The sequence below is a fragment of the Drosophila nasuta genome, chromosome 2L (assembly GCF_023558535.2).
Source record: "Drosophila nasuta strain 15112-1781.00 chromosome 2L, ASM2355853v1, whole genome shotgun sequence".
Lineage (NCBI taxonomy): Eukaryota > Metazoa > Arthropoda > Insecta > Diptera > Drosophilidae > Drosophila > Drosophila nasuta.
In genome coordinates this window covers 22,121,902-22,138,655 of record NC_083455.1, presented here as the reverse complement: position 1 = coordinate 22,138,655, position 16,754 = coordinate 22,121,902, and the positions used below count along the sequence as shown (strand labels likewise).

General features: G+C 37.8%; 2 protein-coding genes across 4 annotated transcripts in view; both read left to right on the top strand.

Moving 5' to 3' along the window:
- The window catches only part of LOC132788337 (uncharacterized), a 158,132-nt gene that overhangs the window by 84,648 nt on the left and 56,730 nt on the right, over nucleotides 1-16,754 (top strand). For all 3 annotated transcript variants that reach the window (XR_009632626.1, XM_060795845.1, XM_060795716.1), the window contains 2 exons: nucleotides 4,941-5,015; nucleotides 11,004-12,336. Coding sequence is in view for 2 of the 3 variants with exons in the window: in XM_060795845.1 (XP_060651828.1) it covers nucleotides 11,620-12,336 (717 nt within the window). In the remaining variant the exon portion in view is untranslated. The remainder of the gene's footprint in view (nucleotides 1-4,940; nucleotides 5,016-11,003; nucleotides 12,337-16,754) is intronic.
- LOC132789929 (uncharacterized) lies at nucleotides 13,361-14,265 on the top strand. The gene has a single exon (XM_060798279.1). The coding sequence runs from the start codon at nucleotides 13,538-13,540 to the stop codon at nucleotides 14,090-14,092; it is 555 nt and encodes a 184-aa protein (XP_060654262.1). The 5' UTR covers nucleotides 13,361-13,537; the 3' UTR covers nucleotides 14,093-14,265.

Below are 16,754 nucleotides of genomic sequence, written 5' to 3'. Positions count from 1 at the left end.
GGTGGATCCGCAATGGTTTGGGGAGCCTTCCATGCGTCTGGAACGCTCAATCTGTGCTTTACAAGCTCTCGCATGAACAGCACAGAATACAAAAAAGTATTAGAGGATCGTCTTCTACCATTTTTGAACCAAAATGAGGAGAAAAATTATGTTTTTATGCAGGATAATGCATCAATACATAAAAGCAAAGAAACGCAAAGGTTTTTAAACGACCATTCCGTAAATGTTTTAGATTGGCCAGCTTGCTCTCCTGACCTTAATCCTATAGAGAACATATGGGGTATCCTAGCCAGGCGAGTTTACGCCAACAACACTAAATTTGACACCGTCAATAGTCTCAAACGGGAAATTTTGGCACAATGGTCTCTCCTAGACCAAAATATACTAAAAACTTTAATAAAATCAATGACTAAAAGAATGTTTGAGGTTGGAAAAGCTCAAGGAGGTGTTATTAACTATTAATCTTTCATAAATAATTACAAATAAAATAAAATATTCATTGTAGCTATAAATATTGAAATGTGTCGTATAGTTTTGATACACTTGCAGCGTAGCTAAAATTAAAGCGTGTGTGCTTTTTTTTTACCGTTACTTGAAAACGGGAGATGCAAACAAAGTCAAAAATATCTCATTTTGTGGATTACTCTTTGTGCTATCATTCCTCATACTTTGTTTTGATAGTTTTCGTTTTCGCATTCTGCTACGAGCGCCGAAACAAAAAATTTAGAGGTGTCGTATAATTTTGGGCAGGAGTGTACGAGCATAAATATTAATGCACTGCCGCCTTTTGAGGCAGCAGAAGGCAGCAACAAGGACAGCGAACGACGCACCTGAGCGCAAACTTATTGGCTTATTAAAGTCTAATGCCGTTTTTTTGTCTCCTTTGTGGCTGCGTGTGGGCGATGGGCGATGGTGTAGGCGTTCGGTGTAATAATGGACTCCCCGCTGCCCTAATTGTCTCACCATCTCACCTTATCGAGTGGCAAGGTGATAGACAGAGTCACCAAGTTCAATGTTGCATATTAATGTTACTTACTACAACAGGCAATATTGAACTACATACCTTTTGCCCTCATTCCACAGTCTCTGCATTCGTGATGCGAGATATCTGTTTTTGTGGCCATTTAATATCAATGTGGATTATTACATGACGCTCGGAAATATCGAAGTTTTGTGCTCGGCAAATGGTCAAACTGCTTAAGCCTGGGCCAATATGGGGCATTAAGTGAGCTTTGATGAATGCTCATGAATAAGCAAGCGTGGCAACTTGCTCAACTTGCGACTGCTCGTATACCCTGTACATGGAGTTGAGGTCTTAATGGGTAGCTTGCTAGCTATCTTGAACCTTAAACATTAAATTAGTTTTCAATTATTCTAATTGCTTATCAATGTTAGACGACTTGATTCAAGTTAATTGAATTTATTCAGAAAGATTTAAAAACTAATAAAATAAATCATATTAATCACGTTAAAAACAGCCAAAATATACTGCAATCTTTTTTATGCATTTATAAAATCATAAAGTGTTTCTTGTGCATCAATCGTCAGAGTATCAAAATATATTCGATTAACAATCCGTCCGAAGATAGTAAAAAATTATGGAGGAAATTACTTTGGATTACGAACTAAAGTTGAACACTTTTATAATATTTTCGCTAATATTTTAAAGATTGCCTTCAAATTTCATTCTATTAAATCCAATAACTATAGAGTAACACCTCGTCGTGTGGGCTCAATCGCAACTTAGCTCAACAGTTATTGCTATTCTCTTTTATGAAGCTGAAAAATCAAGTCGATAACATTGTAGACCTCATGAACGATACGCCAAGCACGCACCGAAAGAAAACAGAAAAAAAATAAATAAAAATGTACGTAGGAAGAACGAAGAAGACAAGGCAAAAGTTTTCAACTCAATTTTCTCGGGCATTTTGCTTAGCAATTTTTCTTTTTGGTTTGCATCTTTTAAATATTTATGCTATTATGATGTGCCTCAATTTATGAATTTGCCAAAGTATTTAGTCAATAGCTTAAAAAACAAAAAGTTGGCAATTTTTCGGCCAGAACTCTTACTGCCATCTGCCTCTGCCCAATGTCTCCTCATGGAGATGGAGATGGAGATGGTGCTGCTGCATATTTTATGCTCTCATCTTTCCAGGAACAGCAGAAGCAGCAGCAGAAGCAGCTCTGCTAGGAGTTTTGTTGGGCCTCTCTCTTATCGATGTAAGGCATGGTCATATTTATGGGTATGAGTATGAGAAGGTCTTGAATTTATGTTAAAAGTTTTTGCTTAATGTGCACAACTGCAGGGTAGTGAGATCTTAATGGAAACAATTTTAGCCAAAGCACTTGAATTTTGTGGCGAAAACTTTTAGTCGGCACTGTGTTGTTTGCCAAAAGTTATATTATTAATATCGAAAAATGATATTCGACTTTTAAGCACACACATTGTTCAAGTAATTTCATTTAATAGCCATGCAAATAACTATATTGACTTTGCTTTAACCAGATGCATCGATGATTAAATTTGATTTCAATTAATTGAATTAAATTTATGTTGATTTGATTCTCAGCTATTTGCACACACATGCTGTGATTTTAGTTTTTTTGTGCTCTGCTGTTTACGTGTCTAGCATAAAAACTCCATTAAAGTTAAACAAATAAAATTTATGACTTTTCAGCACAAACATTAAATAAAGTAGCAAAAAAAAAAAAAAAAAATACGACAAGCGTCAACAATTGTAATTTGCGTATGTTAAAGATTCGTAAAATTAAATTATATTATATATGCGTGTATATGCCAAATGTATGTAGGAAATCAAACAAAAATTTTCGCAGGCAGTGTGTAAAAATAAAATTCGAAGCCAACTCAAAGGGAGCTTCAATTAAATTAATGATGGCTTTGATGTTGACATAAGCAAACGCAAACAAATGCGTTTGGCTGCGCCAAAACCAAAAAAGAAAAAAAATACAACCGAAAACGACAAGAGAAGCAAAACCAACAGAAAACCGACAAAAAATAATACGAAAAGCAAATGTGGAAAATGTGTGTCTAAAGTGGAAATTTGAAGCAAATGCTGAGCTCCCATTTGGGCTGCACAAATTCCATTACACAAAATGCCGCGAGGCTGCGACCATTCTGACCCGAAATTATTTAGACGGCACACCAAAAAGTCGACAAACACATAGACACAAACACACGCACACACACCCACGCACATATTACGTATACGTATTATTTTATTTTTTTGTGTCCTGCAGCAAATGCACTGAGGCCAGTCCATTGTTTTAATGCCCAACTGTTGTTGTTTTTTTTTTGTTAGCCTACTCTATACCCTATGTCGAATTATTTGGAGGAAAGTTGTTAAGTTTTATATATAATATTTTACATTTATTTTTATGAAGTTGCTTGCTTTGGCTAAAATTCCATCATGCTTTGCACTCTGTGGTGTATTTTGAATGTCATACTTTATCAATATACCAAATATGGCATATGGTATATTTTAAGTATGTTGTGGTATATTTATTTTGTATATTTTAATTGATTAATTTTTTTTATATATAATAATTGTTGTGGATAACAATCTGGTAGATTTTGCACTTTATGGCATATTTTTAATGTACTACCATATAAATATACCAAATATATCATATTTCGTATTTTAGTATTTTTAGAGTATATTAATTTGATATATACCAATTGATCCGTTTTTGAGCTAAATAAAATTAAAATGCTTTGATTTCTTCCTCTAAGACAATGAATTTTAAACTATGTAATTTTGTTAGATTTTCATTAGAGTTTGGGAACATTATTTAAGAATAATAGATAAATACAAAAATGTAAAAAAGTTGTCCGCTTTCCTCTATGTGTAACACATACATATGTATGTTCTTTAAATTTTATGCTCTAAAATTCGATAACCTACCGTTAGGCTTTGTTTATTGCTTTGAATCATATTGTTATCATAATTATTATAGTTTGATACAGGGTAAATGTGCTTCTGGCACTCGCTAATTGAGCGAATTGTACTTTGTTTTATTATTGCTGCTGCTGCTGCTGTGGCATCGTTGCCCTGACTCGAGTCTACTCTTCGACTCGAGAAGCAGCAATTTCCGCTCCAAATACTCGGCACACTCAGTGTGCTTGCGTTGCCGAGGGAAATTATTAAAAGCGAAAACGGGCGCGCTATTATTTTTGACACTGATAAATTTACAGCACACTGAGACCTTGGAGTTTGTAACCTCCGGTACACTCGACACTACATTCTACATTCTAGCACATGCATCTGTTTTTCTCTAACTGTGCCAACTGGGCCTCGGCCACGCCCCCCACTCGCAATGCTGTGGGCGGTGTGGCACATGGCCATGCTTACGGGAAAGTAATATAAATCGGACCCAAGGGATAAATAAGTTTGTGTTAGTTATGACAATTGTGGATGGACTTACATACAAGCTCTAGAGCTCTAGAAATGCATTCAATGTAAAAGTTCTCATATATCGTTTATACATATATCTGTGTAGTTGCTGTGCTTAATTATGCAAAATATTTTTATGTGAATGCCAAAATGGTAATGGCAGCTTTATGAATTATTAAGCTGCCTGCTGAACACATTAGAAGTTAAATAAATATTTCGTTTGCTAAATACTGAAATTATGCAGCTTATGGTTTATACTTATTCGGACTTGAGTTTTTTGTTGGTGAATTGTGATTGTTGGACATATTTTTGGGAAAACAGTTTGTCATTTAAATAAATCTTTATATTGCGATCAATGTAAGAAGGTACTGAACACTATTTTCCCCAATGTGAAATTCACTTCCAGACAAAAATATTTATATAGTTTATCCACAGCACTTGCAAAAACCAAAGTGCATGGAAACCCTCCGTAAAAGCTAAAGTTCCTTCAAAAAATATATATTCTCTTTTGTCTTTTTTCACTTGCAGCTCGTGCATTTGGCTACTTTCTTGAACGGCGAAGGTTGTTAGACAAACGAAGACAGGTGGCACGGAAGCGACAAGGTACGTAAATAAGTCAAAATGCAGTTGAAATGCGTGAGCCATAAATAAAAGAACAACAATGTCTAAAAGACAAGCTAAGCTGCTTGGCCCGAAGCTGAAGCCAAAGCCAAAAGGCAATGGACAAAAGCCAAAAGACGAAGACAACAACAAAGTCAACCAAAAAAAAATAGTAGAAATATATTAAGTGCTAAAGTTTTGGTGCTGCCTGTCAAAAAGGACAACGACAACGACGGTATAAAAACGACAGCTAGAGAAACTCGCTGCAGTAGAAAGGGGCGACTGAAAAAAATGAAAAAAAACTTGTACGCAGAGCGGCTGGCATTGTTAGTGAAGTGAATGCCACGCCCATGGAGAAAGATAGAGAATAACGCCCACGCCTCATAGAGTAATATATAAAAGCGTATCCATGTTAAATTCTTAGCGCAACGTCGCGCATTGTTTGACTTGAACTATGCGCAAGTTATTTCTTTATTTAAAGTCACGAGCGCCATTGTTAACTTGTTTTTTGACCCACTCACCCACACACACACACACACATACACATACACACACACATACACACACACATACACATACGCACAATTTTCATGCGGGCGGTTTTTGTGCAAATTGTTGGCCAAAGTCAAAGCAGGAAACCCTTTTTTGGACGACATGCTTAAGCTCAAGCTTTATGAGGCTACTAAAGCCAAGTGAGGAAGCGGCGCGGAGGCAATGGAATGGTTGCAACAACGATGGCGACGGCGACGTTGGCAATATATTAGAGTGTGTGTCCTGGCTGGTGTTAAGTCAGCTAAAAGCCTTTTGCTCCTCCCCCCCGCCGAACCACTTGAATTCGCTAGCTGGGCGCAACTTTTTAGAAACGGATGCAAGCTGAATTACCAGCTACTAAAACAGAGAACGATGAAAAGCGAAAAAAAAGAATGTGTGCAAATGGGAGGAATGAGAATGGCAATGAGATAGACGGAGGAGGGGGGCACTTCCCGTACACATAGATGACTATTTTTGTGGTGCCCTGAGACTTCCAGCACTTGTCGTGGCTAAGTTGAAAAGGGGAGAGCGGACGCAAAGCGTGGCAAAAGTTTTATGCGCGACACCAAAAGTGCAGTCAACGCACTTGAAGTCCACAGAAATATGACTTGCGAATGGTTTTGGGATTGAAATTGCAATTGGTCTGCATTCCATGGCACAAATCCATGCCACAGTGTTTAGTTTAAGCAGTTGGCGGGTGGCGAACAAAAAAAAACAAAAAAGAAAATAATTCGAGCCAGCTGACGCACTTGGCTGGCAGTAGAAAAGTCGTAAAAATAGTTGTGATTCAATTGGAATTTTGTAGAAATTTAAATATGCCAGCAATAAAATGAAATTTATGAGAAAAATTTGTTGAGTTAAATTAAATTTTAAAACATATTTTCGAGCATGGGAAATTAAAAGTGAAAAAAGTATGATTGAAGTCAGGCAATCTGGCATATTTTGACATTTATGGTATATTTCGAATTTAGTACGTTATCATTGGTATTATTTTAGTATTTTTGTGGTATATGGTTTGGTATTTTTTAAGAATAATACCGCACTATTAGCTTATATTTAAAATAGGTAGCGAGTATGTCATAATCGAGTACACTCGACTTTCCTACTTGTTTAAATATGCTAGCAAAGAATTTAAATTTACATGCAAAATTGGTAAAATTAGTTTGGAATTTTTAAACATATATCAATATATAACAAATATAAATCATATTTAAATTGTCGTTCAAAAAATAGAACACAAAATTTAAAATATAAATGACAGTTAGGAAACACTCGAAAAACTTGTCATTAAATGCATAAATTTTGGTTTATTGTTAGCTGCAAATGTCATTAAGCCGCACCACACGATTTTAATTATATAATTGCCAGCATGACTTTTGATTTGCACATAACATATGATCACATTAAATGGCAATCATATAATTTACTGGTCAAATGCAGTATTTTTTTTTACGTTGCTGTATTTATATTGTTAATAATTTATGTTTTTTTCCTTCGTTGCCTGATTTTTGGTTTGCTTATTTGTTGTTGCATATTTCTTACATTTATTTCGCATATTTTTATTTGTTTAACATATTTGCAGAGCGCTTTTATTCGCTTTGCCAATGATTTATTGCGCAAATTTCATTAATTTGCTGTGCTGTCATAAAACGACATTGGCAACAAAACAACAACCAAAAAAAAATGTTGCAACAGAGTCAGAATAAAAAAACGTAGAATGAAATAAAATAAATTTGATTGGCGCGTGTGTGCGTGCGCCGCATTGGTGTTAAACAAATTTTATAGCCCACCTATGGGGCGCACTTATATACGTATATATACAGGAATATAACCGAATATACGACTCGACGAATGTATTTATGACCCGCCGCTAGAAAACTCATTATACCACCGCCGCTGCTTGTTGGAATTTTAAAATATGTGTATTTGGGCGTGTGCTTGTTTCGGTTTGTTACAATGTCAAAGAGCATGTTCTTCGGCTACGTGTCAAAAATTAAAAGTGAAGAGAGTTGCAAGTGAAAGCGGTGAATAGCCAATCCCATAGATTGTGTTTAATTTATTAGCAAGTGAAAATCGCGTACAACTTATTACACATACGCAGCGTTGGCCCTCATAAGTCTGCTATAGGAAATTCACTTTTTTCTAATTTGCGACTTGCGTGACTCCCTCTTTCCCTCAGTCTTTCTCTCTCTCTTTGGCTGCTTGCGAAAGCAGAGTATTTTCCATTAAGTCTGCAGCTGCTTTCGTCATAATTCATGGCACTCGCTGGGACACACACACACACACACACTCATACACACTTGCTCACAGTTAGAGAGCCACAGATTGGGGGCATGTTAATTTGTAGGCCGCTGCAGGCGGAAGTCCTTTTGGGTCTTTAAACGCAAATGAAAGGCGAACCGAAGCTTTTACTGCCGCCATGAGCTCATGTATCATTTGAGTGTGTATATGTACATATCTCTTCTTCTTTCCTTCTTCTTTCTATGTGTGTCTGCCATGTTTGTTCGCTCTTTCTCTCACTTTCTCTCTCTGTCTCTGTGTGCGTGTTGCTCTAAATTAGATTTTCATTTGCGTGGGCGCTCTGTGTGTGTGCTGCTGATGTCGTTGTCCTTTCGTTGTACCAACAGCATCCTTTTTGTTATTGGGCCAACTTTAAGCACTGTCACTACTTAGACTTTACGACCTGACACATAAAACCCTTTTTGAACCTGACCCGCACATACTCGCCAGCAAAATCAATGCTAAAATTAATTAATCCAAATTAGAGCACAGCTGCCATAAACTTCATATATGGCCATACTATAAACTTCTTTAGTTGAATTCCTTACGTTCTTTTCACATTCTTTTCTTTGTGATGTTTTAAAGGAAACAAATATACTATTGTGGTATATTATATAAACTAAATCAAATGTTTGAATTCCTGAAGCTCTATTAGCATTTTTCTCTTTGATGTTAAGAACTAAATTTTTAAGAAGATATTATGTGGTATTATAAATACTGAATTTTGAAAGAGAAAAAATATGGCTATTATATATGTATATTCAATATTGAAGGATAAATGATATGCTATATTTTATATACTAAATTTGAAAGGAGAAATAATATGGTCTATTATATATACTTGACTTTGAGGGAGAAATACCACATATACTACATTTTCAAGGATGTTAATATATAATATAAGGTATTTCATAAAATTTTATTCCTTACTGATAACTTTCTAATAAACCATATTTCAAATAACATAGAATCTTCAATGTTTCGTAATAAATTTAAAGAAAAACTTTAAGAGTTGCTATAATTTTTGCATTACTTTTCTAAAAAGAGTAAACTATCCAGTTTACTGTAATAATTTTTTTTTATTTTGTTTCTTTTTGTGGGCTTTTATAAATTTTTCTTGTCGAAATTTAAACATTAATTTCCTTGAAAATACTAATATTATTATTGTGTGGCACGCGTGTGTCAAAGCCAAGCTAAGTGAGACATCTCCAAGTCTCGGCCTTGGCCTGTCAATGACTGTCAATTGACATTTTTTCTTTTTTTTTTATTGATTGCAGACGCTTGTGTTGGTTTTGTTAACCTCACAGCAACAACAGCCGGGTATAATCAAGTTGTGTGGCAAGTGGAGGCAATTTCAAGGCAATAAAATGGGGGGGGAAAATACTTTAGCCAAGGCTTCGAATTTATTACATCATTCGATGTGATAGTAAGAGTCAAGTATATGTATATGATTTGACAATTGAAGAGTCAATTGAGTGCGAACCAAGGGTAACTTTTAGTCGACTCTCTCTCTTCCTCTTATCCCGATTTCGATTTCGTTATTTTCTATTTTTTCTTTTTAATTTTCCAATCGTACATTGGAGAATGGCAGCTGCGTTGGCAGTTACCTTTTATTGATTGACAGACAAATTCATTTGAATTCATCTGAAATTGTTGGAATTTATGTGAATTTGTGCGAATTTGTTAAGGCCATTTTTCTATGATTTCAAAGCATCGAATCTGAGTCGAAGCAAGCAAAACAATTTGGCATAAACGATGGCAACTTTTTAATAAGCAAACCAAATAGCAAAATGCCAACAGCAACAAATACGAAATTCATATAATTGAACAGCTGCCTAGGCTAAAAAGTTTTGTAAATAGGAATTTTAAGGTATTTGCTTAAAGCTGCCAAAGCCGACAACACAAAATTGGGAAGAACAGTAACGATAACAACAACAACTTGCGACTGCTGTCAACTTTGGCAAGCTCCACAAAGTATGTAACATAATAATAACGTTAAAAGATAATGAGTATGGCAACAACAATAGCAAATTTGTCGCATTGCGAGTATTTTGTGTGTAGGAGACGACGGCAGGCGGAAAGACAGAAGGCGTGGCAGACGCTATCAATGGCACACGCCCCATGGCCAACAACGCCAACAACAAGTCGAAGAAGCGAGCAACACGCCGAGTAACAAATAGGCAACTTGAGCAAACTTTCAAGAGTCAAAACATTTGCCACTCCCCATGCGCCCCTTTCCCCAACCCCACCCCAAAGACACATTAAGTATATCATATGTGCGATTCTCTCTGTGTCTGTATGTGTGTGTACTTTGTGATATTTATCGTTTCTTAAGTATTTTTAAGAAGTTTGCCACGGCAACTTTTGCTTTCGCCCCGGCGACAACAAACATTTTGTCCTGGGCATTTTTCGAGTGGCACTTCAAGTTGTCAGACTCTTGTCTCTTCTCAGCTGCCTGTCTCCCTGCCTGCCTGCTGGGAGCAAAGATTCCTTCCCCAGCAACTTCCGACATCCGTTCCTGGGCAGAGACAAGTGCAGGGCATGTTGTTCCTGCCAAGGACATTCTTCTCAAGAACTTTTTCAAGGCCTTAATCAACTTTGGATATAGCTTAATGAGCGCGTGTAATGAGTTAATTCATTTGGTCTGCTGCTAAACGCTTTAAATAGTTGATAAACTTCAGCTGCAAAGTGCGCAAAACATCTCTGTAAATTCTTGAAGTAAATAAAATATATATATAATTGAAAATAAATCTAAATAAATATTAAAAAACATTGTTATTATTAAAAACCTTTCTGCTGAATATTTATTGTAATTTCAAAAACGAATATTAATTTTCATTGACATCAAATAAATACTTCCCTTCCCTACAGTCAATTTTAAAAGATGTAAAGCAGTTAAGAAATTAAGCACTGCAAGAGGAAGTTAGGAATTGAATTTACTGCACATTAACAGATTAGAAGAAATCCAAAACCAATTAGGCTATGTACATCACACACAAATACACACTCTTATACTCTTGAGTGGAAGATTTTGCACACTTGTATACTTATCGTGTTTGTACGGCCATAAAGCACACAATGAAAATCCAAAAAAGAACACACACACACACACACTTACACACACATTTTTGGCACTCACTTCTAACGCATTCACAATCTCTCTTTTTCGTCTCTTTGCAGTTATTAGGACAAAAGCAGCAACCAAACGAGAAAAGCCGACTCTATTAACAGAGCAAAGAGGCAACACCAAAACAAAAAAAGCAAAGAGAAATAGGGAAATGCTAAAGCGAGTAACTCAAGTGGGAGGCAAATCGAATCGTTAAGCGGCTGGCTGCCAATGAGACGGCAGCAAGGAGCTGTAACTGGCACTTGACTGGGCCACAACAAACACACACAGATCCACACACAACTCACAACATCGAAAGCGGATTGCGAATTTGCGATATTGACACAAGGAAATCGTTAGCCGGCTTAGCCTTTAGCTGGCAACCGAAGGCGACGAGGCGCATTTAAAATTAAAAATAAAATATATATATATACTAGTATACTAGATCAATCTAGAGGACAAAGTGTTATGCTAATGCCAACGACAGCGACAGCACCATGAATATTACATGAGCCGGGCAGCTAAGCCAGCCAAAGTGATGACAATAAGCACCAAGATGACGCCAGTCATTGACTAAAACCTCATCAAAAAACAAAAGAAAGCAAAGGAGAAATACAAAACGAGCAGCTGCTGCAACACTTTGAAGCCGACAGTCAAGAGTCGAGATTGAGTGTCGTGCATTCCATCAAGATGACGGAACTGCGTCGTACAAATGGCCACGATGCCTCCTCCGCAGCACCTCGACTGCATAAACAGCATTCGCTGCGCGATCGTCCATCGTCGACGCATCCATTGTTGCTGCACTCGCTGGCGGATCATGGTTGCAACTTGAGCAGCGGTGGCAACAGCGCCGCCAGCACCAGCAGCAGCACAGCGACTGCGACGACAGCTCTAGGATTGGGATTGAATTCAACTGGTGGCGGGCGATTGAATAGCGTTGAGTTTGATGAGCATGACATTTATTATGTGTCGCCATCGAAGCGAAAAGCTGGCGTTGCACCTGTGGCCACCGCATTGCGTCCGTCTGCTGCCTACGATGGCAACATTAACAGCAGCGGCGGTGGCAACAACAACAATCACAATGTGGTCACATTTTCGGATTATGTGAGCGAACGCGGTGTCTCCAATAGCTGTTCGACAGCCTCGTTTGCCACATCGCATCGCGGCTCCTTGAAGCGTGCCAAGGGACGCAGCAATCAATCGCTGTGCAGCTGCGATGCCGGCGACGAGGCGCAACTGCAACCGGATGCGGCACGGCCACTGTACGAGTACAGTTTGGAGCGGCGACGCAAGACGCACACCTACACGTGTGAGCAGAATGCACAGATACTCATGAGACTGGAGCGCGAACGTAATCGTAAATTATCGCTGACTTCGCTGGGCGGCAGCATTGGAGTTGAGCTGCAGGTGAGTTTGCGACTTGTGGGGCAAACATACAAAAGCGTATGTTTATATAATTGGAATCATGAGCGGCATTCATGAGTTGCAATCGTAACCGTCCCTCCTCCTTAGTTTACTCTTTCTGTGTGTGTGTTGGGCACGTGCCACGCATTGCGAACTATGCGAAGGAGAAGGAGAAGAAGGCAGGTTGAACTCAGGTTCAGCCAACGTTTGTTTTGGCCTGTTGCAGGCAAATTTGATAGGCAAACAATTCGCGGCACGTAGCGCGACGGACGGCAACAACAACCAAAAGCTTTGACTGACGCCACGACTTGTGGCACATGGCACCTGAAATTTGCTGTCTGGGTGTCTGTTTATTCAAGTCGCTTTTGTTACTCAGCCATGCTTGCCACATTCTTGCTAATATTCATTGACAGTTAACACAAGGTTTTCTTTTTTTTTTGTGCAAGTGTAGAAAAATTAAATGCAAAATAATGAAAACACTGCTGGGTCTGGAATTTCGAGTTTATGGTCTGTGAAAGCGATTAGCTTCAGTTGAGACAAAAATCTAATTATAGCTAGAGCACAAAGTGTCGTTGGATATGTTTATTACTTTAATTAGTTTTACTCTAGCCTGCCTTTTACCTCTAACCATGCCGAAGAAATCAAGGAAAAATGATTAGAGCAATTGTATACTATAAACACTCTAAAGAAACAATTGGTAGAAAAATTTTGGGGCATTACTCTACATACAAATATATAATTAAAACTTAAAAAGGTGGAAATGAATAGATAATATAAAACCGATAATATCAAAGTTCAACTTAATATTGTGTAATAATTTATTGCCAAATATAAAAGTTAAAAAAATTCAAACGCGAAAAAGCAAATTGAATTTTTGTAAAATAAGTTAATTTAAAATGTTATCAAATTTAAAATACAAAATCTACACTTTTCGTCGTCTGTTAGCATTGATAGAGAATAACCTGTTGAATCGCAGTAACCTCTGTACTAGATTCACATTTGTTGATTTACTTGAGTTCTCGTTGTTGAACAACACAACTTCATTCTCCCGTAGTCAGGAGTGTAAACAACTACACATTTTTAAATGCAAATACTATTGTTATTTACATATTGTGAAAAGGCAAACAACAATAAATAACACAAGAGTTTTTCGTTGATGTTAATTTGATACAAAACAAAAGAATAAAAAAAATTAAAATACAAAATGGATTCGGGCAACATAAGCAAAGCAGTTTCGACGGCCACGATTTCATCGGGTTCGATGATACGCGGTCGCAAGCTGAAAAACAAACGTCAATTGCCAACCTTTGATCTATCGCTGGCCCAGAAGGTGGACATTAAGAAGGCCTTCGATCTGTTCGATACGGAATGCACTGGTTTCATTGAAGTGAAAGAGCTAAGGGTGGCAATACGTGCGTTGGGCTTTGAGCCGGATAAGGAGGAGATTAAAAATATGATGGATGAGATCGATAAGGATAAGACGGGGCGCATTGCGTTCAATGACTTCTTGACCTTGATGCGCTTAAAAATGGCTGCCAAGGATAGCAAACAGGACCTCATGAAAGCGTTCTCATTCTTTGATGACGATCATTCTGGTAAAATTTCATTCGACAATTTAAAGCGTGTCTCTATCGAATTGGGCGAGAGCCTGACCGATGAAGAGCTGCAGGAAATGATCGATGAGGCCGATCTGGATGGCGATGGTGAAGTGGGACGTGATGAGTTCTTAACGGTCTTGAGGAAAACCAACTTAATCTAAAAGAAGGAACATCCGACGATGATGTCTGGCTAGGCAGGGCTTAATTTAGTTCCCCCCTCATTTATTCATTTCATTTCAGGTATAAAAACGGCTTACAAACACCATCAAATAATTTTTGAAGAAGTTTGGATATGCTTCGGTTAAATAAAGCATTTCGAAATGCAAAAAACAAATTTGATTTATTTTTAACCTTGAAAAGCGAGACTGAATATTGATAGCGAGCGAACAGCAAGAGAGCTGGCTTTGAGCTGACATTTGTCATTTGTCACAATTAGCACGCAGCTCGAAGCGGAACTTCAATTACGAGCAAATGGCCCTGCGCCACCTCCATGTTCACATTATCTCGTATCTCTCTGGCCTTCTTTTTTTTTGCTCTTTCTCTCTGCTGTCATGCATAACAAATCTCTTTGACACATTTGATGTATGCGTTTGCGCTCCAAGGGCTCTGTGTGTGTGGACTGCTGCTGCTGCTGCTGTGTGTATGTGTGCAACAACAGCAGCTGCTCCAGTTTCGAGTTGTTGCAACTGTGACTGCAATTTGGTTGCATGCGTGGGCGCTTTTGCAAACGGATGTTGCCTACTCTCTCTCTCACTCTGTCTGGCAAATATACTCGTTATTTAGTAGCATCGTTTAGCTTTTTATTTACGCCATGCATTGCATTTAGCGCCATTTAGTTGTTTCAAGCTGACTGCAAGACTGACTACACACTCACTAGGCTTTAAATTCATCAACTGTTTCGTTTGCAAAACGCCAGGCCACGTGACGTATGTGCAATTTATGTGACAGCTCAGTCGACTAACGCTGAATGAAGGGACAGCAACAACTGCATGCAAATCTTCTGCACCAACAATGTTTCAGCCCATGCATAAGAGATCAGCACATGCTTTTAAAGTTCATTTTATTTTATACACCAAAAATATACCAAAATAGATTTTATTAAATATTAAAACGGAACAATCAAGTAAAGTATTTCAAACTTTCACAAATTTGTTTGAGGGCATTAAGTTGGCACATAACATTTCAAACTTCATTCACAAGTTGACCCACATGTTGTATGCGTAACTTTTGTAGTTTTTAACACTCAATTAAATTTTTTATTGCCTACTTATGAGTAGGCCCTAAACAAAGTTTCTCTGTCAAATAATTACAACTTCAGTCCACACCAAATGACCATTGATAAAGTCATAAAGCTAAAAAAGGCTCCAGGATAATTACGACTCTGGCCGAGATAGTAGTAATAAACTACAACAGCAACAAACAAAAGGAAATAAGGGCAAATTAAATAAAATAAAATAAGAGTGCAAAACAAACTTAAGGCATTTATAAAAGTTTTGGCTTATTGCTTTTGGTAAATCGATTAAAGGCAATACTGATGAGGCGCAAAGGGAGCGACTTCAAGTGAAACATATAACCAACACTCAATTTTACGAACATTTAACTAAATACCCAAGCAGTGCAGCCTGTACAGTTAAATACAAAAAAACGAGAAAAAAATTGAAGTGAGTGAGTGGAACTCTGCATGGAAGTTGAAGCGAAAGACGAGCGTAAAAAAGTTTTGCGCAAACTACAAAACTGCCATAACTCAACATTACACGCACAAACACACACACACACACACACACACATATACAAGCACTCACACATTCACATGGGGCAAAGCATATTCGAAACGCTGAGCTGCAAAAATATCGTTAACTGTTGCAAGAAAGTTGAAAAAAAAGAAGCGAGCTCGAGATGAATCCTTACGCGCAGAGTGAGAGAGAGAGAGAGAGAGGTACACTTATATAAATTATGGTAAAAGATTGCACAAAATTGCAGCAAAGTAGACGAAAAATTATTATAAAATGTGCATTATGAAATTTAAGACGGGAGACAAAGACGCGCATAATTCAAAACGAACGAAAAATGCATGCAAAAAGAAAAAGCTGCAAAATGCGAGAGCTAAAAGTCGCGAGAGATTTGCAAAACAACACACAGAAAAAAAAAAACAGAATGAATAAAGGAAATAAATATGCTTGCTATATGATACTTGCATATAAGGGTTTCTGCCAAACAATATATCAAGCAATTTAATGCTCAAAAACGCAGCACACACTGTGGTTAGCCACGTCCTGCGGTTGTTCCCCCACGTTCCCCTCCTCAGCACTCCTTTTTCGTCTACCCGCCATTAGTTGCCCCACAGCTCATAAACATGGCGTCCAATTTGTGGCATAAACGCCAAATAAGCATACTCTATACACATATACACACACACACACACATCGGTTATGCAGCATACTGTTGCACTATACGTTGTTGCATACTTTGGGGCGCAGTTAACTAACAGCTCAGGGGAGTTATGCATATGCATATGCAAGAATGCTTACTACTTAAAGCATGCAAAACGAGCAACGTGAGAAACACTCAGATATCCCCCACCAGAGTGACAGAGACAGCAACATATAGAGTGGAGATGGCAGAAGAGTTCAAAGTGCATATGCAAGCATATTTATGATGTCTGGGACCTTTTGCTGTCTGCCTTTAATTAGTGAAAACTTGCAAAACTTCCTGTCGCCGTTATCAGGGGAGCTGCGGAGTCAGAGACAGAGACAGAGAGAAACAGATTAACAGCAGCAAGCACTGAGAAGATAAGGAAAGAAGGCAGGAAAGAAAAAGTGGAAC

Bases quoted from the DNA above. Each gene is read 5' to 3' on its own strand.
- LOC132789929 (XM_060798279.1), top strand. From the start codon at position 13,538: ATGGATTCGGGCAACATAAGCAAAGCAGTTTCGACGGCCACGATTTCA.